General features: G+C 41.8%; 1 protein-coding gene across 1 annotated transcript; it reads left to right on the top strand.

Moving 5' to 3' along the window:
- Positions 1–375: 375 nt before the first annotated feature.
- NMRK1 (nicotinamide riboside kinase 1) lies at positions 376–25,117 on the top strand (the record flags this gene model as incomplete). The annotated part of the gene is made up of 7 exons (XM_080708998.1): positions 376–404; positions 9,465–9,555; positions 10,025–10,073; positions 22,317–22,464; positions 22,539–22,610; positions 23,160–23,266; positions 24,933–25,117. The coding sequence occupies 7 exons, from the start codon at positions 376–378 to the stop codon at positions 25,115–25,117; spliced, it is 681 nt and encodes a 226-aa protein (XP_080565124.1).
- Positions 25,118–26,601: the final 1,484 nt, after the last annotated feature.

Here is a 26,601-nt window from a genome sequence, read left to right as displayed (position 1 = left end):
CCCTGGCTAAGAGGAAGCTGAGAATGTAGAACTCACCTGACCTGGCAGCCCTTCCAGGATCTAAGAAGCAGAGGTGTTCACAGGTGCACGCGTGACCGCGGGGCCCTTCAGCTCACTAGACGTCATTGGCTGGCCCTGAGCACGCACCCGTGAACACTGCGGGGCCTGTCAGTGGGAAGCCAGGGCAGGGAGAGGCTCTCTTGCAACTTGTGGGTAAAGTGGGGCTGGGGTGGCCAAGCAGTAACTGGCATCTTCCCCGCCTGCTGGTCCTCATAATTGAGAAGTCCTTGTTTTACCTTTCTAGATGCCTAAGTGATATGCATTTGGTTTTTTATTTTAGGAAATATTATGAAAACGTGATCTTCAGAACTCATTATGAAAACATTTGTCATCGGAATTGGAGGGTGAGTAATTTTACTACAAACAGCTGCTCAGGATACTTAGGACGGGCTGGACCTGGTGGTACACGTCTGTAATCCCAGGATTTGGAAGGCTGAGACTGGAAGATCGCAGGTTCAAAGCAAGCCTCAGCAACTTAGTGGGGCTCTCGGCAACTTAGCAAGACCTTGTTTTAAAATAAAAAATAAAGCCAGGCATGGTTTTAATCCCATGCACGCTTGTAATCCCAGCATACAGGAGGATCGCGGTTCTTGGACAGCCTCAGCTACTTAGTGAGACCCTTTGCAACTCAGTGAGACTGTGTTTCAAAATAAAGAATAAAAAATAGGGCTGGGGATATAGCTCTGAGGTAGAATGCCCATGGGTCCCATCCCCAGTACCCCTAAATAAATAAATAATAAAATAAAAAATAAAACAGGGCTGAGTAGCTCAGAGGTAGGCTGCCCTAGCACCACACCAAAAAAAAAAAAAAAAATTAAAGGAAAGATATTCAGGATAACCAAATGGTACTTACATGTGGTTGTGGTAGAGAAGGAGAAGCAGTGGGAATTTGGAGTCCTGAGAAGAGCAGGCCTCAGCAGAGTGCTGCTACACACATGCCAGGGAGAGCCAGACTAGAGAGAAAAAGGGAAGAAAAGAGTCAGACAAGAACATTTTCTGACTTCCAACTTTTTTGTTTATTTTCTGGAGCTAACACCAGAGGCAAGGCCCCATTAGGTGCTACTTAGGTCCAAAGTGATTTATCATTCCCAATCTGGGTGTTCCTCCAGCATGATACAAGAGAAAATAATCCCCTTCCTTTTAGCCCAGCTTCAGACATGTGGAATGTCTCCGTATCTTTCCCCTCATACTTAGGGTGGCCTTATGTCCCAGGTTGCCCCGGCTGGTCCTTGTAGCCACAGCATAGTTATTAATCATGGCTTCTCTCCTTCTCCAAAGTGTCCTCAGTGGTAGAGTGTATGCTTTGCACAAATCCCTCAGTTTGATTCCTAGCATCACAAGTGTGTGTGTGTGTGTGTGTGTGTTTTAAATTATGTAGTCATCCCACTTCTGGAACCAGAGGCTGACACATGAATGAGACATCAGAATAGCCACATTCTGAAAAGAACATTATGTTGCTACCTTAGCATGCTCATCTTTCTCTGAGTACATTCACATTATGTGTGGCCCCTTAATGAAAAGTTTGAGACTATTAAAGCAAAAAATGGGTACTTTGAGGAGATTATTCATTGTTACTGTGTGACATGTTATAGGAAGTCATCCATTAGAAGTAAAACAGACTGAATTAAATGTCACAGCCCTGACTTGTCTTGCCTCTGAGCTGAACAGAACCAAAAGTCCGTTTTCTCTCCAGTACTCCCTTGCCCTTCCCTCCCTTTCCACTCTTCCACCACATTGAGTTAGCTCAGTGTGCCGTCTCTAATTCTACTCTTCTAACCGAGCTTGGTGGCGCACATCTGTAATCCCAGAACTTGGGAGGCTGAGACAGGAGAATCACAGGTTCATGACCAGCCTTAGCAGCTTAGGGAGGCGCTCTGCAACTTAGACCCTGTTTTAAAATAAAATAAAGCTGGGAATATAGCCCAGAAGTAGAATGTTCTTGGGTTCAATCTCTCGTATTAGAATAACAACAAAAAATATTTCTAGTCTTCTAATTTTTCCTATATACTTCTATCAGTTTAATCTTCATATAAAATATTTCTCTCACCTGGGGAACAATAGCTTTGAATCCCAATTATCTAGAGAGCTCTGAATATTATATATGAGGGCTGTGTATAATAAAATTAATTGAGTGGCTTAGGGACGAGCAGGCTGCAGGAAAGGTTTGATGTGGGAGCTCTGTAGTGTCACCCGCTTTTTCTCTCTCTCTCTCTGTTGTCTGTCTTCACTTCGATTGATCTCAGAGTTGCTCTCCTTTTGGGGTCCTGCTGCTACAAGAAGCCCCTTGTGACTTTTATGTTTCTCTTTAACCTGTCAATGGGGGAAAAGTCAAAAATGATTTCTCTTCCACTGGGCCATGGATGTCCCTTTGGGGTGTGTTGTGTGTGTGTGTGTGTGTGTGTGTGTGTGTGTGTGTGTGTACTTGCTTCATATGCCCTCAGTCACCAATATAAATGATAGGATTAGTTAGCTGGTATGGTGGCTCAGGCTTTTAATCCTAGAACATAGGAGCTGAGACAGGAGGATCACAGGTTCAAGGCCAGCCTCAACAACTTAAGTAGACCCTGTTTCAGAATAAAAAATAAAAAGGAAGCCAGGTATGGTGGCGCACGCTTGTGATCCCAGAACTTGGGAGGCTGAGACAGGAGGATCACAGGTTCACAGCCAGCCTCAGCTACTTATTGAAGCCCTCTACAACTTAGTGAGATCCTGTTTCAAAATAAAGAATAAAAAATAGAGTTCAGGTATGTAGCTCAAAAATAGAATATCCCTGGGTTCAATCTTTAGTTCTCAATAAATAAATAAATAGGCCTGGGTGCTGTAGCTCTGAAAGCCCCTGGGCTCACTCCCTAGTACAAAAAAGAAAGAATAGGATTTCATTGTTTCAGGCCAGTCAGCCAGACCTTATTCTGGAGTTTAGGGTAAGGTTAGCCCCACCTGGCCAGATCTCTAAAAGAGACCTGGACCCTGTGGAGGCAGGTACTTGCCTTCCTTTCCTCTGTACCTTCTTTAGCAGCTTTTGTGAAGCCCACTCCAGACTCAACCTAAGGACTTTCCATACCTGACTTCATCCTTCCTCTAAACCCACTGTGTTGTAGCTTTCCTGTGGACTTAGCCACCTGCTTGAAACTGCAAGGATTGTAGTTCTGAATTCTTGGGACATCCATGAACCTCCTGAGCAAATAATACATGTATGAAAATGATCGTTTTTTTAGTCGGGCGTGGTGGCACAAGCTTATAATCCCCGTGCTTGGGAGGCTGAGACAGGAGGATTGCGCAGGTTCAAAGCCAGCCTCGGCTACTTAGTGACGCTCTCAGCAACTTAGTGAGACCCTGTTTCCAAATAAAATATAAAATAGGCCTTGGGGTATAGCCCAGAGGTAGAAAGCTCTTGGGTTCCACCCCCAGAATCACCAAAAATAGAAAGAAAGAAAGAAAGAAAGAAAGAAAGAAAGAAAGAAAGAAAGAAAGGAAAGAAAATATTCATTTTTCTGGGAAAAGGATTTATTTTATGCAGTGTGTATTTTGGTGCTGGAGATTAAGTCCAGGACATCAAGCATGGTAAGTAGTACTCTGCCACTTAGAGACATCCCCATCCCTAGGAACGGGGCTTATAACCTTCACCAGAGTCTCACAGTTCCACAAATATCAGTTTTAGAATTAGACTTTGTTCCCCATTTCTATAACTTACTAGTCATTACCTTGAGCAAGTTTTATTAGCATATAAGTTTTTAAACCTTAGTTTCTCCACAATTGAAATATGGGGGCATTAATATCAACCTGTTGCAGAATGCTTTCTCCCCGTGTTTGAGTGACTACGAACACTTCTCCCGCACTTTTTTTTTTACTGTGGTGCTGGGGAATTGAACCCAGACCTTGAGCACACTAGGCAAGCGCTCTACCACTGAGCTACATTCCCCAGCCCTCCTCTCGCTTTTTAAGCTATTGTTTTTCAAATGCATTTGAGCCCTCTTGTTATCTGGCATGTAAAAAATAAGTAACCCAGGAGTTGTGCATGTATTTGAATGCTGTGAACAAAGAAGGGCGTTCTGCCAGTAGTCACCCAATTTTCTTCCTCAGACCCTAGAGGGAGCTGGGTTTGGGCTGGATAGCGCATGCGCATGGAGGGAGGTTGCGAGCACGCCCAAGGAGAAGGCGTGCTGAGAACCCTGTTCCTGGGGGTGGGGATGTGTCTGAGTGGCAGAGTACTGCTTACCACGCTTGAAGTCCTGGACTCAATCTCCAGCACCAAAATACGTACTGGTGTCGCCTGACTGGGATAGTTGCATTCTAAGTGGGACTCCTAGGCTCAGACTTGTAAATAGCTTTTCTCCCTGTCCTCTCCATGACCTACATTTTCCCCTAGCCAGTCCATCTTCTCTGAAACTTGTACAGAGACAGGGTGCTTATTTCTTACTGGCTCCAGGTAAGTCAGTGGGAAGAGATCAAATTTCTTTTCCTTCAACTGCATAATCTTAACAAAAAGGATCTCAGTCTACAGTGACACATTTTATAACTGGATTGTTTATACCATAATAAATTTACTTCTGATTTGAACCACTCAGTATCTAAAATATAGACTTTAAGTGTGGTTTTAAGATATATTTATTAAGAAAGAAAAAAATCATAATAATATTCTCTCAATACACAGGGAAATACTCACCTACCTTTTTTTTTTTTTTTTTTTTTGACACTGGAAATTGAACCCAGGGAATTCTACCTCTGAGCTATATCCCCAGCCCTTTTGTGTGTGTGTGTGTGTGTGTGTGTGTGTGTGTGTGTGTGTGTGTCTTAGTTACCAGGGATTGAACCCAGAGGTATTCTACCTCTGAGCTGTACCCCCTAGCCCCATTTTTTTTTTTTGAAACAAGGTCTTGCTAAGTTGCTGAGATTGGCTGAGAACCTGTGATCCCCCACCTCAGCCTCCCAAGTGCTAGACATACAGATGTGTGTCACCACGTACAGCTTTCTTGTCCTTGTTCTCAAAGAGATCACCCACATCCCACCCAACTGTATATTGGAAGGTTAAGTGGAAAATCAATTTTCTTCTACTTTATCAGTGTAAAGTATTTAGATGATAATGGAATTATATACAAGTAATATTGATGAATGTGAGTTCATTTTCCCTTTTCTAGATTATAAGCACTCTGACTTTAGTCTCGGTTCTTTCAGGTAGGTGGACAGTCTGGGGTTTTCTGCTTTGGACAATTGATATTATGGTGCATCTTGACCTCTTTTATTTATTTTTTTTTTTTTTTGGTGGTGCTGGGGGTGGAACCCAGAGGCTCTCTACCTCCGGGCTATCCTCTCAGACCTATTTTATATATTTTTTTTTATTTGGAAACAGGGTCTCACTAAGTTGCTGAGAGCCTCACTAAGTAGCTGAGGCTGGCTTCGAACCTGTGCAATTCTCCTGTCTCAGCCTCCCAAACACAGGGATTACAAGGGTGCGCCACCACAGCTGGCATCTTGACCTCTTTTAGAATAGTGGTTTTAAATGTATAAAATAGGCCGGGTGTGGTGGCGCACGCTTGTCATCCCCGCGCTTGGGAGGCGGAGACAGGAGGATCGCACAGGTTCGAAGCCAGCCTCAGCAACTTAGTGAGACCCTGTTTCCAAATAAAATATGAAATAGTTCTGGGAGTATAGCCCAGAAGTAGAAAGCCCCAGGGTTCCAGACCCAGTACCAACAAAAATTTAAATAAGTAAGTAAGTAAGTAAGTAAGTAAGTAAATGTACAAAACAAAATGTAAGAATGCAAAGGAAGGCTTCTCTCACTTTTGGGTGGCCCTTATTCTCCCTTGATTGTGCATTTTCTAGTTTCCCAAATAAATTTCTGTCTATGTCTCTGAATAAAAAAGGAAACCAGTTACATTAAAATATAAGCCAGAGCCGGGCATGGTGGCGCACGCTTGTCATCCCCGCGCTTGGGAGGCAGAGACAGGAGGATCGCGCAGGTTCGAAGCCAGCCGCACGCGCTGGCTTAGGAGACCCTGTTTCCAAATAAAAATGTAAAAATAGGGCTGGGAGTGTAGCCCGGAGGTAGAAGGGCTTCCAGGAACCCCAGTACCACTGAAAATAAATAAATAAATAAATAAATAAATAAATAAATAAATAAAATTGGATTGTGCCTGTCAGGAAATCATGAAAGAAAAAATAAATTAATTAATTAAATTAAATTAAATATAAGCCAGTCATGGTGGCGCACACTTGTAATCCCAGCACTTGGGAGGCTGAGACCAGAGGATCGTGGTTCGCGGGCAGCCTCAGCTACTTAGGCCCTCTGTAACTCAGTGAGACCCAGTTTCAAAATAAAAAATAAAAAAATAACAGGGCAGGGGGTATAGCTCAGAGGTTGAATGCCCCTGGGTTCCATCCCCAGACCCACACACAAAAAATAAATAAATAAATAAATATATATATTTGCATATATATTTGCATATATATTTGCATATATAGTTATAAAAATCATCGGGCATGGTGGCATATGCCTGTAATCACAGTATTTGGGAGGCTGAGACAGGAGGATTGCAGGTTTGAGGGCAGCCTCAGCAATGTAGTGAGATGTTAAGCAACCTAGGAAGACCCTGTTTCAAAATAATAGATAAAAATGGGATGGAGATGTAGATTGGAGATAATATGCCCCTGGGTTTAATCCCCAGCACCACACACATGCCAAAGAAACACATGCACTCACACACACATACACACACATACATAGTTTTAAAGCCAGGAGTGATGGTACATGCCTGTAACCCCAGTATTTGGGAGGCTGAGATAGGATTGCAGGTTCAAGGCCAGCCTCATCAACTTAGCAAGGCCCTCAGCAACTTAGACCCTGTTTCAAAATAAGAAATAAAAGCCAGGGATGGTGGCACACTCTGGTAATCCCAGCATTCAGGAGGCTGAGACTAGAGGATCATGGTTCACATACACCCTCAGCTACTAAGCGAGGCCCTTCATAACTGAGTGAGACCCTGTTTCAAAATTAGAAAGAATAATAAAAAAAAAATAGGGCTGGGGGATGTCGCTCGGAGGTAGAATGCCCCTGGGTTCCATTCCCAGTACCACAAAAATAACACACACACACACAAAATAAGAAATAAAATAGGGTTAGGTGTGTAGCTCAGAGGTAGAATGCCCCTTGGTTTGATTCCTTGTAATATATATTTAAACATATATTGTTAAAGTATTTAAACAAATGTATGATATTGTGAGATGTACACTTCTGTGTTAATGCAGTAAATAACTATCCAGTGATGCATCTTAAAACTGCCTTAAACTTGAAATAATAATGAGCACCTGTGTGTGTGTGTGTGTGTGTGTGTGTGTGTGTGTGTGTGTATGGGGGTGTTATTGGAGATTGAACCCAGGGGCATTCTGCCTCCTTGCTATATCCCCAGCCTTTTTTATTTTTGTAGCAGGGTCTAACTGGGTTGCTGAGAGCTTCAGTAAGTAGCTGAGGCTTTTCTTGAACCTGCAATTCTCCTGTTTCGGCCTCCAAAGTACTGAGATTATAGGCATGTGCAACCACTCCCAGCTGCATCACTGATAACTTAAGATATCCACCCAACTACACAGTATGAAAATGTACAATTTCTATTAATGATAAGGTCACGGTACTACTGTTCATACTACTGAAGTTTATTATTTATAATTAAAGGAAATACTTTTTGTTAGAATTAAATGACAATACAGATGTAATTTCTTTCACATTCACTAAGACCCTGAATTCTGTCACAGATACTTTAGAGGTGTGAAAACCCCGGGTTGAAAACCTCTTTTAAAAAGCAATTAAAGCCGGGCGTGGTGGCACACGCAGCACTTGGGAGGCAGAGACAGGAGGATCGCGCTGATTTGGAGCCAGCCTCGCTGGCTTAAGAGATCCTGTTTCAAAAAATTTTTTAAAAAGTATAAAATAGGTCTGGGATTGTAGCCCAGAGGTAGAATAAAAATAAAAAGCAATTAAATAGTGCCGGACATAGTGGCGCACGCTTGTAATCCCCGCGCTTGGGAGGCTGAGACAGGAGGATCGCACATGTTCGAAGCCAGCCTCAGCTACTTAGTGAGGCTCTCAGCAACTTAGTGAGACCCTGTTTCCAAATAAAATATAAAATAGGTCTGGGAGTAGAACCCAGAGGTAGAAAGCCTCTGGGTTCTACTCCCAGTACCACCAAAAGAAAAAAAAAAGTGATCAAACAGAGAAGTACCTTCCCTTGAGGATGCAGGACCCATGAGATGAGGAGTTAGGTGCCTATGCTCATTTTCCTCCTCTTCTCCTCCTCTTCCTCCTCATCTTCTCCTTCTTTCCTCCTCCTCCTTCTTCTTCTTCCTTCTTCTCTCTCCCTCCCTCTCTCTCTCTCTCTCTCTCTCTCTCTCTCTCTCTCTCTCCCTCCCTCCCTCCCTCCCTCCCTCCCTCCCTCCCTCCCTCCCTCCCTCTCTGTCCTGGGGATTGAACCCAGAGGCATCCCACCTCTGAGCTATACCCCCAATTCTTTTTAATTATTTAATTATTTTTGAAACAGTCTTGCTAAACTGCTGAGTTTGGTTTTGAACCTGTGATCCTCCTATCTCAGCCTCCCAAGTTCTGGGATTACAAGGCTGCACTATCATGCCTGCCTCAGGTGCCTGCTGTCTTGATGTCACAGTCCAGCTGGAGGGGACAACACGCTGACCTGATGTGATAAGTCATGCAGCCCCAGGACCCAGAGAGGTGGGGGAAGAAGGCATCACAGAGGAAATGTGAATTCATAATTGGAAAGACTAATAAGCCACTCCTCCATTTTTTCCACTATGCAATAAGACATAATCATAATAACTATGGGCAGTTTTATGTGCTGCACTAAAATGTGCCACTCATATTTTCTGTGTTACATAAAAACTTTGTGAATGCTTTTCCATAGACAAAAAGTTATTTTACTTCCAATATAATGTGCATTTTCAAGCCATATAGTACCCAGTTTCCTTCCCAGTCCTTAGTTACCGCCTTTCTCCTCCTCCTTTCCACTTCTTATTACCACAAAAGACAGTATCTATGAAAAACCCATTTTCAAGTAGTAAATAATTGTTTTTTAAGTATCCTTTTCTAAAACAGTCATTTTAGCCGGGCGTGGTGGCGCACGCTTGTAATCCCAGCATTCAGGAGGCTGAGACCTGGAGGATCGCGGTTCGCGGACAGCCTCAGCTACTTATGAGGCCCTCTGCAACTCAGTGAGACCCGGTTTCAAAATAAAGAATAAAAAATAGGGCAGGGGGTGTAGCTCAGAGGTCGAATGCCCCTGGGTTCCATCTCCAGACCCGCAAAAAAAAAAAAAAAAAAAAAAAAAAATATATATATATATATATATATATATATATATTTGCATTTTAATGCATTCTATTTCTCCTCCCACCTCCTTGTTCAGTGTGACCAACGGTGGAAAGACAACACTGGCTAAGAACTTGCAGAAACATCTCTCAAATTGCAGCATCATATCTCAGGATGACTTCTTCAAGGTACCTGTAAAACTTGTTAGAGAATGTATCACCCAAATGTTCAATGAGTAGGTTAGTTGAATTACATGCTAAGAGCCTAGTGCAATAGTGTTATTTGCTCACTAGAGGGCACCATCTTTCAGTGTTGATCTTGGATCTTTCTTATCATTATCCAGAGCATTATCTAAAGGCTCATCTCTTTATAGTTGTATCATTTCTGCCATATACACTATTTTTGTGGTTGTGATTGTGGTACTGGGGATGGAACCCAGGGGCCTTCTATCTCCAGGGTACACCCCCAGACCTATTTTATATTTTATTTGGAAACAGGGTCGCACTAAGTTGCTGAGAGCCTCAATAAGTAGCTGAGGCTGGCTTTGAACCTGTGCAATCCTCCTGTCTCAGCCTCCCAAGCGCGGGGATTACAAGTGTGCATCACTACGGCCAGCTTTTACACACTATTTTGATGGGTACTTTATTACTTTTCCAGCCAGAGTCTGAGATAAAGACAGATGAAAATGGATTTTTACAATATGATGGTAAGTAGATTAGCTTCTAATACATGTGCTTATGTTAATTTTCTTTATAAAACCCAAAGAACCTATCTGTGAAGACAGTGCCAAAATGTGTTTAAATACATTGATGTACTATAAGCCTGCCTTTGTTGGTTTCTGATTTATGTTCAACTATTTAAATAAATTGAATCTTTTCCCCTAGATTCATATTTAAAACTGAAAACATTAGGATGATGGACTTTCCTTCTGAAGCCAGCGGAAAGCAGGCCCACTGTCCCTGTCCTTATCCCTGCCCTGCGCAGATGTTACTAACTTGCCAGCCCAGCCACACCCCGCAGCACATCTCCCCGCTCGGAGCTTTCATCTTCTTAGCTCTCCCTCCTGGTGCCTCCAGGACCAGGCAGCTAGTTGTTGTTTTTAATTGTTTGTTTTCACTGTGTAGAAAGGCTCATGAATATTTTTCAGATGGACTCGCCTCATTTCCTTACCTTCACTGACACATTTTGAAACCACAGGATTAAAATCTAACAGAAAACATTTATTTTTCTCTAGAGAATAGCATGATAATGGACTATGATATATTTAGTGGCCTTATTAATTCTTAAAATTAACAGAGTGATCATCATTGAGTGTTTATGTAGACTAGCAACAGAGAGCGCTGTCTTTAAAAGTCATAAACTATGTTCTTTATTTTTAACTTTGAAAATCTTGGCAGGAAATATGTAAGAGTTCTTGCAGATACATGAAAGGTTTTTTTGGTTTGTTTTTGGTGGTACTGGGGGTAGAACCCAGAGGCTTTCTACCTCTGGGCTATACTCCCAGACCTTTTTTATATTTTATTTGGAAACAGGGTCTCACTAAGTTGCTGAGAGCCTCACTAAGTAGGTGAGGCTGGCTTCGAACCTGCGTGATCCTCCCGTCTCAGCCTCCCAAGTGCGGGGATTACAGGCGTGCGCCACCACGCCTGGCTACATGATAGTTTTCAGAGAGACCAAATCCTTGATTCACTCTCTGTTCTTGTGTCAAGTGCCAACCAAGATATTTTTGTTTTCCTCTCTTCGTGTTATCCAAAGATTACTGAGAAAGATTATGACAGAGAGTGAAAACATGAAAAACTGGTTTTAACAACTGACAAAGAATTATCAGTTATACTTTTTAGTGAGTTACTGCAACCTAATAGAAAAAACTAATATTCCACTAAGAAAATGGTGGAAATATATAAATTAGTTATTTATAGAAGCAAGTTATTGATTAATATATGTGCAGTCGAAAGTCAGCGCTCAAACTAGTCAAAAAATTACAGATTACTTTTATCTTCACCATATAAGCAAAACATCTTGAAAGCAGTGATAATTATCAAATGACGGCAATAACACAAAAAACGCATGCATTTTAGATGGAAGTATAAATTGATATGAAATTTCTGGAAAGAAGACTGAGCGTCTTTCTCACAGACTTAAAATATCTGCATCCAGGAATCTATCTTAAGGAAAAACTTAACTTTTTACGCAAATGAATAAATTTAATGTATGTCAAAGGTGATGTTGACATATTCATAAACTCTAAAAGAATAGTTTAAAATGTATAACTATTCAAATATGGAAGAAATAGAATTGTTACAATACAGTAAAAATAAAAAAGAAGTTGAAAACAGAAAAATAAAAGTTCGAAGAATGATCCAGGTGTGGCGGCGCATGCCTGTAATCCCAGTATTGGAAGTCTGAGATGGCAGGTTCGCAGGTTCACCAGCCTCAGCCACTTAGCGACACTTTCAGCAACCTAGAGAGACCCTGTCTGTGAACAACAAAAACTCTGGGAATATAGTTCAAAGGTAGAATGCCACTGGCTTCAATCCCCAGAACCATTATATATATATATATATATATGTATGTGTGTATGTGTGTGTGTATACACACACATATATTATATATATTATATACATATGTGTATATAATATACATAATATATATAATATACATTATACATATATAATATACATAATATATATAATATACATACACATATATATTATATATACACACATACACATCTATATAATATATATTATATGTGTGTATTATATATATTACATATATATTTATATATATATATATATATTATATATAATGTTGTACTCCAAAGATTGTCAGACTGGAGTGTGTGTGTGTGTTGCTGAGGACTGAACCTAGGGTTGTCCTACATCTGAGCTACACCGCAAACCCTGTTTTGTTTGTTTGTTTGAGACAGGATCTCACTAAATTGTCCTGTCTGACTTCCAACCTGTGATCTTTCTGTCTCAGCCTCCCAAGCATTACAGGTATGTGCCACCATACCTAACCAGAGTAGACTTTTTTTAACCACCAACTATAAGTTCCTTAAAAGAGATAGATTTAAATATGAGAACATAGAAAAGTAGATGTTAAAAGGCTAGAAAATGATAGTGCAAACACCTACTGAAAGAAAACTGACATCACTGCTAGCTATACTAATACCAGACAAAGTAAGCTTTAAGCAGACACAGTATCACAGGGATAAAGACTGATAAATGAGTTCATTCAACCGGAAGATAAGACAATCTAAATGTCCTATAACATAACATCAAAATACACTAGGTAGCCAGATGTGGTAGCGCATGCTTGTAATCCCAGTACTTGGGAGGCTGAGACAGCAGGATTGTGCAGCTTCAAAGCCAGCCTTAGCTACTTGGTGAGGCTCTCAGCAACTTAGTGAGACCCTGTTTCCAAACAAAATATAAAATATACTCCAGGAGTGTAACCCAAAGGTAGAAGGCCCCGGGTTCCATCCCCAGTAACACACACACATACACACAATACACTAGGTAAAACCTGACAAAATTAAGAAGTGAAATAGACAAACCCACAATTATTGTGGGAGATTTTAACTTTTTTTTTTTTTTTGCAGTACTGTGGATGGGCATTCTACCTCCAAGCTATACCCCCAACCCTACTTTTTATTCTTTATTTTGAAACAGGGTCTCACTGAATTTCAAAGGGCCTAAGTAGCTGAGGCTGTCTGAGAACTGTGATCCTCCAGTCTCAGCCTCCCAAATGCTTGGGATTACAAGCGTGCGCCACCACGCCTGGCTACTGTGGGAGATTTTAATGAAACTTCTTATGTGTGTTAGTGTGATGGCATTAACAAAGTACCTCAGACTAGCTGGCATAAGCGACAGGGATGCATTGCCTCACAGTTCCAAAGGCTGAAAGCATGGGCAGGATTGGCTCCTTCCAAGGGCTGAGCGGGAGAATCTGCCCCATGCCTCTGTCCTGTTTCTTTTCTTTTTTTTTTTTTTTTTAATTGGTGCACCGTATTCATACATCACAGTGGGATACAAACTTTTGTAGACATACATGCACACATCGCCCAGTCAGCCCCCACCCGATCCCCACCCCATTCTCTCCCCATCCCTCCTTCCCATGCTTGGCTTAGTGGTTGACATCTAGTATTATAGCAATTTATCCAAAATTAAAAATGATAATTTCACATAACAGTTTCATTTGTCTGATACCAAGCTTTTGATGACTTAAAGATAACATTTCAATATTTCTTTTTGCTTTCTTTCTTACCAGAGAATATTTTTTTTCTATTTTTTTTTAGGTGAAACTATCATATATTTATATATTTATTTTTCAGAAAAAAATCTATCCTAATATGGAATATGGACTCTAGATACCCAAAACGATCTTGAAAAAGAACAAAGCTAGAAGATATATATTTTCTGATTTCGAACCATATAAAGCTACAATAATTAAAACAGTGTAGTACTGTTCTAAAGGCAGATATATAAACCATTGGAGTTAAATAAAAGCCTAGAGCTAAATTCTTCCCTATATTGTCAAGTTATTTTTGACAAGGTTTCCACGAACATTTGGTGGTGGAAATAATAATCTTTTAACTAAATATTGTTGAAAAATAATACTTACATGGAAAAGAATAAAATTGGACCCTTACCTAACACATATACAAATATTAACTCAAAATAGATAAAAGACCTAAATATAAATCTTAAGACTATAAACTTTTAGAAGAAAATCTGGGTCATAAAACCTCACAACATTGAAATTGGCAGTGATTTCTTGGATATGATTTCAATGGCACAGGCAACAGAAGAGTATACAAACTCCCTAAAAAATAAAAAAATATTGTATATCCAAAGACAATGTAAACAGAGTTAAAAGTTACTAATAGAATGGGATAAAATATTTCCAAATGCTATATCTGAAGGTATATTAATATTCCAATTAGACATCCTAAAAATTAACAACAATAAAGGCAAACAATACAATTTAGAGATAGGTAAAAGACTAACATAAATAATGAATCTCCACAGATAACCAATCTTAGTTGTCTGTTGGATGGAAACTCTTGTTTCTCTGGTTCTGGTGTGTGTTACCTATTTCTTCTTTGTAGTTAATCTCTTTGAGTATTTTCTCTAGCGCTGGTTTTGAAGACATAAATTCCTTCAGTTTCTGTTTGTCATGGAAGCTTCTTATTTCTCCATCTAATTTGATAGAAAGTTTTGCTAGGTAGGAGATTTTTGGCTGGAAGTTGTTTTCTTTCAGAGTTTGGAATATGTTACTCCAAGCCCTTCTGGCTCTCATGACTTGGTTTGGGAAGTCTGGAGTGATTCTAATTGGTTTGCCTCTGAATGTCACTTGGCCCTTTGTTTTTGTTGCCTTTAAGATTCTCTGCTTGGCTTCCACATTGGTCATTTTGACAATTATGTGGCGTGTGGATCCTCTTCTCCGATCCTGTCTGAAGGGAGTTCTGTAAGTTTCCTGGACCTGTGTATCAACCTCTTGCTCTTTGTTTGGAAAATTTTCTGCTATTACTTCCTTAAAGAGATTGTTGATCCCTTTGGTTTCACTTTCTTTTCCCTCCTCTATTCCAATTATTCTTAGGTTAGCTCTCTTAAAATGGGCCCATATTTCTTCAATGTCAGATTCCTGCTGTTGGATATTTTTTTCTAGATTAGAAACTATGCGTTCATTTTTGGAATGATCATCTTCTAAGAGCGAGATTCTGTTCTCCATGTGGTCTAATCGGTTGTTCATGCTTTGAATTGAGGCCTTTACTTCATTAATTGCATCCTTTATCTCTTTTTTGCTCTCTCTGAGTTCTTTTCGAAGCACCTCTATTATTTCTACAGTTATTTTCCTGATTGAATCTTCTAGAAATCTCTGATTTTCTGTTTTATCGGGTTCTGATGTTGTGGGGTTGTGGGCATTCATTGCTCCAGTGTTATTCCTCTTTCCCATGATTTCGGAAGTTTGTGCCTTCTCTGGGTTCTTCCCTTGGGTCACTATGACTTCGCTTAAGGTGCTCTGGATCTCGAGTCTGTGGTATCTCAGACCCCACTACTCCTTTACTGGGTTGTATCACAGAGTCTCTGACCTAGGGAGTCGATAGAGGCTGCTTTAGACTATGGGGGGTGCCAGGTTGCACGTTCTCCTATGGTGTGATATCTCTGCCACCGCCACTCTCCCACTGGGTCAAGTCCCAGGGAGTACAGTACTGGGATTTCTCCTCTGTGGCCCGCAATTTGACTCACTGTTCTTGAGTACGCAGATGTAGCTGTACTGGACTCGGTGAATTCACTGCTGCTGCCGCCGGTGGCAATATGGCGCTGCTGCCACACCCTCAGCCGTGAGGCTGGCGTATTTTTTCTTCTCTGGTTTTGAGTTCCACTCTGAGCCCCTGCAGCGTGTGCTGAGCTCAGCCACTGGGAGCTTTAGATGCCCCCTGCGCCGAAAGATCCCGCCTGGTGTTCCATAGCGGCTCACCTCGGCTTGCTGTGGCCGTCCGGTGAATTCGCCGCTGCCGCCGGCAGTATGGCGCTGCTGCCGCATCCTCGGGCGTGAGGCCAGTGTATCTCCTCTGTGGCTCTGAGCTCTGTTCTCAGTCCGCTTTCTCTCTGGAGCCTGGTGATTTTTTTGTTTCTCTGGTGATGGTGTTTTCTGGCTATGAAAGGCGCAGATTTTGTGGTAATGGAGATTGGTTGTTAGCAGGGCTCTTAAGCCCCGCTTTTCTCGGTCGCCATCTTCCTGGAAGATCTCTGTCCTGTTTCTGATTTGCAGGAATCTCTAGTGCACCTTAGTTTCTGTAGCCTCACCCTGTCTCTGCCTTGGTCTTTGCAGGACAATCTCTCTGTGTATGGAAGTCTCCACATTTTATAAGGACATCCATCGTTAGAATAGGAGACTGCTTACATCTGTAATAAGCATATTTCCTAATGAAGTTGTGTTCCAAGGTACTGGAGATTAGTACGTCAAAGTATGAATAAGACAGTACAACTCAACCCACAACTAATGAAGCTACCAGACAAAAATTGTTAATTATATAACATACTTGAACCGTACAGGTTGATAAACTTGATCAAACCAATACATATAGAACATACACCCAGCAGTAGAATACAGGGTTTGTTCAGACGAGCACATGGAACATTAGCCCAGACAGACTCTCTGCCAGGGTGTAGAGCAAATCTTTATAAATATCAGTGAGTGGAAGAGAGAGAGAGATACTATACATTCACAAGACTGAGTTAGAGATCAGAGGCAAAAGCCGGGCATGGTGGCGCACGCTTATAATCCCCACGCTTGGGAGGCTGAGACAGGAGGATCACGCAGGCTCTAAGCCAGCCTCAGCTACTTAGTGAGGCTCTCAGCAACTCAATGACACACTGTTTCCAAATAAAATATAAAATAGGTCTGAGAGTGTAGCCCAGGGATAGAAAATCCCTCGGTTCTATCCCAGTACTGCAAAAAAAAAAAAAAAAAAAAAGGGCAAGTAGAAAATTCTCAAGTGCTTGAAAATTAAGCAGTACTTTTTAATTATTTTTTTAACTTTGTGTTATAAGAAATTTTAAACCAACAAGTGGACAGAAAAGTATAGTGAATTCTCATAAGCTTATGGTCCAGCTTTCTGTATGTGTGTGTATGGTGCTAGGGATTGAACTCAAGGGTGTTGTATGTCCAAGCTACACCCCCGGCCCAGTTTTATTTTTTGTTTGGAAACAGGGTCTCGCTAAGTTTCTGAGAGCCTTGCTAAGTTGCTGAGACTGCCTGTGACCTGCAACCCTCCTGTCTCAGTCTCCCAAGTGCTCGTATTACAGACATGCACCACCAACACCCGGCTACCATCCAGCTTTAAAATGATGACTCCTGGGCCTGTTATATCTATCTATACCTTCATTCTCTTTCTCCTTCTGTACTATTTCAAAGCAAATACCAAACATCGTCACATTTTATCTGACACAAAACACTTAGATAGTCCGTGGGTCAAAAGATAAGTCACAGTGAAACTTAGCAAATGTTCTTAACTGAATAATAACTAAGATATATCAGAAATAGTAACTTGGTCCTACCCATGATGGATTGATTAGCTTCATTTCTCCTTGGTCCTCCTTACAGCCCTGGACAGTAAACAAAGGAAAGCTGGAAAACGGAAAGAAGAGAGTAAGCTGATTAAGGACTTTGAGGCCTGAGGGGGGATGCAGCTGTGAGCTCCTTGAGGTCTTCTTTCTTCCTTTCTCTCTGTCTGTTTCTTTTTTTTATCTCCCCTATACCTACGATGATACATTAGGTAAATGTGCAGCATGGAACCATCAATAGGCACAGACCAAAAAAAGAAAAAGAAAAAAAAACAGAAAGCCAGGTGTGGTGGCACATGTCTGTAATCCCAGTGGTTGGGAGGCTGAGACAGAAGGATCAAAGGTTCAAGGCCAGCCTCTCAGCAATTTAATGAGGCCCTCAGCAACCTAGTGAAACTCTGTGGATAACTCAGAGGTAAAATGATCCTACGTTAAATCCCCTGTACCACCAAAAAAAAGGACCCAGAAAACCTGTTTTGTATGAACAAAGAACACCCCACTCCAGGAAACACAAAAGGAAGAACATGCTCCCCCATACTGCTAGCAGACCTGCAGACCCACCCAGCACCAGCAAGGCAGGCAAGTTGGCCTCCACATACCCCACAGGGTGTGTCAGTAGACCCATCTGGGAACTGAACTTCCACCCCAGCCTGCCAGGAAAGAAGCAGAGTGAGGCTATGAGGTAGGGCGGATGGCACTCGTGGGCTGGCCTCGCCCAGGCCCAGGCAAGTATCAGCCACTGTCAGCAGGACCCCTCAGGAGCTGAACTGTCCTCACCTACACCATGAGGCTGGACCAACACCCTGCTTGTCCCTTTCTCCCTGTAGGTCTCCTTCCCAGTGTCATCAGGGTCTGGCAAGAAACTGAATGTCCACCCCACCCCACCCCACCCCTGCACAGTCACCCCAACAAAGTAAGTAGGGCCCAGAGCCTCACAGCACAGCACCAAGACCTTCAGGAAACACTAAGGTCACTGTGATATAGGCAACCAGGAAGCCAGGTGTGGTGGTGCTCACCTGTAATCCCAGTACTTGGGAGGCTGAGACAGGAGGATCACAGGTTTGAGGACAGCCTCATCAATTTAGTGAGGCCCTCCACAACTTAGTGAGACTCTGCTTCAAAATACAGGAAAAAAAGTTGGGCTAGGGTGTAGCTCAGAGCTAGAACACCCCTGAGTTTAATCCCTAGTAACACGTACACACACACGCACACACATGCGCACATACACACACACGCATCTCAACTTGAGTAAGGGAAAAAACCTGTCAGCAGGCATTGTATCATGATGTCCCAAATGTCAAAGGATTTTAAAGTAGCATGATTTTAAAAAAAAAGTTTCAACAAGCAATTGTAAACATGTGTGGAGCAGATAAAAATCAGCCTCAGAAAAGAAATAAAAAGCCGGGCGTGGTGGCGCACGCTTGGAATCCCAGCATTCGGGAGGCTGAGACCTGAAGATCGCAGTTCGTGGGCAGCCTCAGCTACTTAGTGATGCCCTCTGCAACTCAGTGAGACCCTGTTTCAAAATAAAGGATAAAAAATAGGGCAGGGGTGTAGCTCAGAGGTCGAATCCCCCTGGGTTCCATCCCCAGACCCACACACAAAAAAAATTATATATATATACATACCCAAGTGTGTGTGTGTGTGTGTGTGTGTGTGTGTGTGTGTGTGTGTTTAACAGTACTGGGAATGGAACCCAGGGTCATTCTACCTCCGAGTTACAGTCCCACCCCTAATTTTTATTCTTTATTTTGAAACTGGTTTTCACTGAATTGCTTAAGGGCCTCACTAAGTCGGAGCTGAGGCCGTCCGTGAACCCGGATCCTCCTGTCTCAGCCACCCAAGTGCTGGAATTACAAATGTGTGCCACCACGCCTAGCTTCTAAGTAAAGATTTTAAAACTGAAAAAAAAATACAATAGCTAAAGTTTTAAAATTCATTGGATGGGCTAAGTATGATAGACAGCAGAGTGCCATAGTGTACACCAAAAAGGATAAGAAGTATGACAGAAGAGAGAATCAGCAAACTTGAAGACAGAATGACAGAAATGACTCTGAACAACAGAGAGAAAATAGACATAAAAAGACAGAAATGTGCAGCAGGTGCAGAAGACCTCCTATATCATTGAAATTTGAAAATTCCAGGAAAAAGAGTAAAGTACTCCAAGTAATTATGGAAAACTTTTCAAGTTAGATATGAGACAGAAACTCAAGAATGACCCCCCTAAACAACTTAAACAAAACAAAACTGACCAAGAAAAAAATAGAGATGGCACAAACTATAAATAACGAAAGGTAAAAAAGGTAGTAGCTTAGGCTGTCCACGAACCCAGATCCTCATAACTACACATTCTATAGATAATAAAGGATATTGAGAACACTTTTTTAACATAATGTTCTCCAGGTCTTTCCATCTTCTTGCGAATGACATGATTTTGTCCTTTATTGCTGAGTAGAATTCCATTGTATATATACATCCCATAATTTTGCGATCCATTCATCTGTTGATGGAGATCTAGGTTGGGTCCATATTTTGGCTCTTGCAAATTGTGCTGCTGTGAACATGATAGCATGTGTTACTGTGCTCTCTGATTTCAAGCCCTTTGGAAAGATACCCAGGAGTCGTAGAGCTGGATCGTATGGTGGATCTATTCCCAGTTTTCTAAGGAATCTCCACACTGATCTCCATAGTGGCTGAACTAGTTTGCACTCCCTAACAGTGTAAGAGAGTTCCTCTTTCCCCACATCCTCGCCAGCACTTGTTGCTGTTTGGCTTCTTTATGCTTGCCACTCTGATTGGGGTTAGATGGAATCTCAGTGTAGTTTTGATTTGCATCTCCTTGATAGCTAATGATGTTAAACCTTTTTAATTTTTTTTATTGGTGTGATGCATTGTATTGTTGAACATTTTTTTGTGTATCTACTGGCCATTTGTATCTCTTTTGTTAAGTGAGATCAGCCAAGCATAGAAAGAGAAGAGACATATGTTTTCTCTAATATGTCCAAACTAGGGAGTATCAGGGATACCAGAGGGACTCCAGGTAATGGAGCGGAAACCTCAGCAAAGCTAGAAAGGAAGGGTAGGAGAGGAAGAAGGCCGAGTTTGATTGATGGAGGAGCCACATTCGAATATGGGATGAGTGTGAATGTAGCGTGGTCACCCTGGACACTCATTGCTGGCGGGGGGAGGGGAAGCAGGGTGGAGGGAGGACAGCAAGTACTGAGTGAATGTATGCCATTGTCAGCATGATCCGCATTATGATGTGAGACTATAGTGTACCGATAAAAATTTAAAAATTGGATCAAAAAGAGAGAAAATTTTTATGCTTTTATTGGTGCAGTATAGTCTCACATCATAATGTCATTCTTACTGATAGTGACACACATGCACAAAGCACCTGGTGGGCTTTCCCCCAGAACACTCTTAAATAAATGGGGCCGGACATGTGAGTACTGTAATCTCAGTACTTGGGAGGCTGAGACAGGAAGGTCACAAATTAAAAGCCAGCCATAGCAACTTAGTGAGACCCAGCAACCTAGAGAGACCCTGTTTCAAAAAAGTAAAAAGGGCTGGAGATATAACTCAGAGGTAGTACCCAGTACCAAAACTTGAAATTTAAAAAAATGTATGTGTCATTGAAATTTTTTTTATCTGTAGGAACTCTTTGTATTAAAAAAAAAAAAGATTAGTTCCCTGCCAAATACAGGTATTTTCCATAGTGTGTTATATAACTTTCACAATTATCTATAGAAATTGTTTTGTTTTGTTTTGTTTTGTTTGGTGGCACTGGGGATGGAGCCCAGAGGCCATTTATCTCCGGGCTACACTCCCAGACCTATTTTATATTTTATTTGGAAACAGGGTCTCTTAAACCAGCTGAGGCTGGCTTCGAACCTGCGTGATCATCCTGTCTCATCCTCCCAAGCGTGGGGATTACAAGCGTGCGCCACCACGCCCGGCTATCTATAGATCTTTTGTCTTCTAATTTTTTTAGTTTTGGAGGGGGGGGATCTGGGGATGGAACCCAGGGGCATTCGACCTCCGAGCTACACCCCCTGCCCTATTTTTATTTTTTATTTTGAAACAGGGTCTCATTGAGTTGCAAAGAGCCTCACTAAGTAGCTGAGGCTGTCTGTGAACCGCGATCCTCCTGTCTCCACCTCCCAAATGTTGGGATTCCAAGCGTGCACCACCACGCCCAGATAATTTTTTAAATTTTTATACAGTTAAAAGAGAACAAAAATGATGAGTAGTGTAAAGTTAGCCATGACTTTACATAAATAGAAACATGGAGGTCATTGTACTTGCTCTCTATTTTTATATATGGAAAAAGCAATTTTCCATAATAAAATGTTCAGACATACTAGTTAATTAATATTACATTTTATTTTATTTTGTGGTATTGGGGCTGAAACCCAGGGGCCTTATACCTCCAGACTACACTCCCAGGCCTATTTGATATTTTGTTTGGAAACAGAGTCATACTGAGTTGCTGAGAGCCTCACTAAATAGCTGAGACTGGCTTGGAACCTCCCATGTCAGCTTCCCAAGTACTGGGATTGTAAGAAGTGTGCGCCACCTGCCCAGCCTGATAATACATTTTAAATTGTTATCTAAAGTATTTGTTGTTGGGTGTATTCATTTTGAGTCACACCCCCCATGCCATTTTGGCATGGGGCTGTATTTCTATTTTCTGTATTTCCATCTTTCTAATAAACTTCTTTAAATCTTAAAAAAAAATGTATTTGTTGTTGGGTGTCTTAAGGGTAAATAAAATGGCATTGTTTTATACATCTACAAAACCCTGAATGTACTCATCACAAAATGCCATATTACAAAGTGTTTATTTTATATTTGTGTGTGTTTGTCTGAAGTAATTGAAGCGCTTAACATGGAAGAAATGATGTCAGCCATTTCCTGCTGGATGGAAAGCCCAGGACGTGCTGTGGGAGCCACAGGTGGCCAGAGTGCTGAGGAAATTCCTATTCTGATCGTCGAAGGTTTCCTTCTGTTTAATTATAAGTAAGCACCTCTCTCTAATACTGACTCTGGATGTGGGGGGAAAGCCTTTTGAACTAAATGTGCTGTTATCTTAGGCCACTTGACACCCTGTGGAATAGAAGCTATTTTCTGACTGTTCCGTATGAAGAATGTAAGAGGAGAAGGAGGTAGGTTTTGAAGTCATCTTTTGGGTTACAATTCAAAAGAAAAAATTGGGGGAAAATGAGAAAAGCAACATTATTAAGCATTGCGAGTTACCTATATAGAGTAATGCACAGTACCTAAGAAAAGGGCCAGAAACCAACCTCTGTGGCTTATTCCTCCTAAATCTCGGAGCAAATCAATCCATGTTGATTATGAGCTTTAGTGGGCCTGTATTCTGTGACAGTTACAAAGAAGACCAGTTAGTTTAGAGCTTAATCTAATATATCTGTACCTCTTTCAATTATTCATACTGATATTTGACTCAATTCTTTTGTAAAGCATTGGGAGGGAGAGATTTTGAACGATTGTCAATGAATTGCAAAGTGAATTTTTGGACTAGAGAACCAGATCCATTTTATTGTCTTTTCTAACTCCATTAAGTCAAAAATAAGTAATTTACAAGCATGCGTAGATTTCGTCTCTGTGTGGTTCTTTCATTACCCTGAGAATTACTATTTTACATTTTCAATTGTGCGTTTCTGTCAACATGAGGTTTCCTGTGTGTTTTCTAGTACAAGGGTCTACCAGCCTCCAGACCCCCCAGGGTACTTTGATGGCCACGTGTGGCCCATGTATCTAAAGCACAAGCGGGAACTGCAGGATGTCACGTGGGAGATTGGTAGGTGCCTTTTCTCCTTCCATTTAACGGCTTGTACTTGTCACTTGCATCAAACTACAAGAAAGAAAAGACTTGGTAGCTAAGCATGGTGGTGCATACCTATAACCTGAATATTTGGGAGGCTGAGACAAGAGGATCACAAGTTTGAGACCAGCCTCAGCAACTTAGCAAAACTCTGTTTCAAAATAAAAAGGGCTGGGAATGTAGCTCAGAGGTAGACTTCCCCTGGGTTTGATCCCCAATATCTTTGTCTCACACACACACACACACTTGGTATGCATTGTTCTCATGTAGAAGACTTTAAAGGAACACTTTTGTTTGTTTGTTTTTTGGTTTTTTTTGTTGTTGTTTTTTTAAAGGAACATATTAGAGCCAGCTGTACTTGGGAGGCTGAGACAGGAGGATGGCAGGTTTCCGGACAGCCTCAGCTACTTAGTGAGGACCTTTGCAACTTAGTGAGACTCTGTTACAAAATAAATAATAAAAAATAGAGCTGCAGGTGTATCTCAAAGGTAGAATGCCCCTGGGTTTAATCCCCAGTTTTGCAAAAAAAAAAAAAAATAAAATAAAATAAAGGGACACTTTAAGCAGGAACTCTCTGGGTTCCTCTCTTCCACAGCTGGTTTTGTGGGTTTCTGTGGCTCATGTGGCACCAAATGCCTTCTGTTCAGAAGGCACTGCGCTGGAGACAGCAGTAAACGGCAGACCCACTCCCTGTTCTCAGGCAGCCAATCACCAGGGAACAGCACTAGAGACACAAGCTGCCCAAGCAGGTCTTTTCCCCGGGGTTAGGACACCAAACTCCAGGGGTCATGGCCAAACTCAACTTGAAGAGTTCTACTAGACAAAAGGAGGGTGGTTAGGAGGATGAAGATCACCCAGACTGTGGGCAGGGAGCATGAAAAGGCCAGGGGCAGGGAGGATTGAGCTGAGCTGAAAGAGGCCTCGTGTGTTTGTGATAGAGAAGTCCAAGGGAGAGAGCTGAGGCCCGTGATCAGCTGCAGCCCAGACCCTACAGGGCCAATCAGCCAGGTGAGCATTTTGCTCATTGTCCTACAAGAAGGCCCACTGCAGGGTTTTAAACCAGGACGTGGTTGATAGAGTCTTTTGAGTAACAACTCTCAGCTGTGTGGAGAATAGATTTAGTGGATACAATATGAGATGGACATACTAACTAGAGCTGGGTGACAAAGTAGATGGGGAGGGTGAAGGATATTGAGGAGTCAAGGATTTTAGATGGAGAGGGAGAGAAGGGCAGTCAGGGACGTCCCTGCCCAGAGGCCAAAGCCCGAAGTGGTATAGCCGGAACTGCAGCTACGGTTCCAGCATTGCGCTTTCTGCACAGCTCTAACGGGTCACCTCCACTGGAGGCCCACAGGCTTCCTACAACTGGACAAGTCCCCTCAAACAACAAAGTGAAGGAGCTGCAGATCTGCAGGAGAATGCAAGTCTGTTTTGCACAGAATGAGGTCGCGGTGCATGAGAGACATACCGTAGCTTGGAGGAGCAGCCCCATCTGTGGGCCCCAGCTCAGAACCCCTCCTGGAATACAGAGCTGATGAGATGGCATCAGGCGGAGGAACCAGAACTGACATGGGCTTTTCAAAACAAAAGGGCTGTCCTTTAATAAGCCTGTTACCATTTGAATGCCCTCTTTTCTTCTCAGTTTACCTAGATGGAACAAAATGTGAAGAGGACATCTTTTCACAAGTGTATGAAGATCTTAAACAAGAACTAGCAAAGCAAAAGTGTGAGTATTTTCCTGTCATAGCAGATGGTGGAGGAGGAACAGCCAGGAAGATAGTTCTTTGCCTAGCCAGGAATGCAGCCCAGGGTGCTAACGAGGAGTGACTGTACTCATTCAGTTTTTGCTTTGAGGATAATTCAGAATCAGAGATTCACTGTGGGTTTGAAGTCTTAATTACTTTGTCCATTTTCACTTTTTAGGAGGTGAAAATATTTACTCTTTGTCATATCTCTTAATGATATGTAAGTTACTTATTTTATAATTCTAGTGGGTCGCTGTCCCAGTAGGCCTGAAATTACCCTTTGGGCAGAGTGTAATTGAAATGGCGACTATTTTAGTATATCAAGAGCTCCCCTTTTCATTTAGATGTTTGTCTTACAATTTCTACTTTACAGATTCCTCAAAAATATACACAAAACTTAAAAAATATTTCGTGAGTTCTTCTTTAAGGTTTTCGCATTAGATATCTCTTTTTTGCAAGAGATGAAAATCTACCTAAATCTGGCTTACATGAAAGAGTACAGAGCTGGCAGTAGCCACAAGCTCAGCTGGATTAAGAAGCTCCAAGTGTCTCCTCCAGGCTCTGCTGCATTCTGTTTATTTTGAAGTCAGGCTCTCCACTGTCAGACGTGATAATCTCTTGTCAGCATGCTTCTCTTAAATCCTGCAGCCAGTGGGAAGCATAACCTGTCCTTTTGCAAGATGGCCCATGAGTAGATAAATGTTGGAGCTGGGTGTTGAATACTGGGAGGCTTATATCTTATGGTCACTACTTTTGCATACGGATAAAATTCTCTATTTTAAGCAGTTTTGTTTTTGTTTTTTGTGGTGCTGGAGATCAAATCCAGGACCTCACACATGCTAAGCATGTGCTCCACCCCTGAGCTGTATTCTTAGCTTTAAACAGTGTTTGAAAAACAATGTGCCGTTTTAGCTCGGCTGAAAAGGTACAAGGAAGGCTTTGATTGGTCCTGCTTGGATCACATGGCTTGCTATACCAATCACGATGGCCAGGGAGATGGCACGCTCTTATGGGCCATGACTAGACCGTATAACCATCTTGTAATTGAAGACCTCAATCCAAGATGCCTGATTTTAAAAAATTACCCAAAGGGAAAGCAAAGCAGACAGTAAAAACAAGATGAAAAAACATGCTGAGAGAACAAACCCCTAGATCTAGCTGCTATTTTAGTTGAACTGTGTGAATGAAAAGGATTCCTCTGGCTAACAGGTGAAATACAGTCATCAGCTGGCCCAAGAGAAGACAGTGTGGGTCACTCCAGCAGAGAAGAATGTGGCTTTGTTTTTGTGGAGAAGCAATTGCTTTAGTCCCAATGTTGCCCTATCTCAGTAAGAATTCGATTTCCTATGTCTTGAGTAGATTCCTCTCTGACCAGGGACTGAGTCCAGCTACATAGTCCATTGATTCTAAACTCTCGCAGTTTCAAGATCAGCCCTTGATGTAGGCATGAACTCCTTTGAAGAAATTTTAGGACCATTTTGAAATTTCTTCTTGCAAGTAAAACTAATAATCTAGCTGGATATGCCTGCCCACCCTTGCCGTCTGTTACTCTGATGCAAGGCAGGC

This window comes from Muscardinus avellanarius (genome assembly GCF_963383645.1).
Source record: "Muscardinus avellanarius genome assembly, chromosome: 13".
NCBI classification, from domain to species: domain Eukaryota; kingdom Metazoa; phylum Chordata; class Mammalia; order Rodentia; family Gliridae; genus Muscardinus; species Muscardinus avellanarius.
The sequence above is the reverse complement of the archived record's forward strand: the minus strand, read 5'-3'. Positions and strand labels throughout refer to the sequence as shown.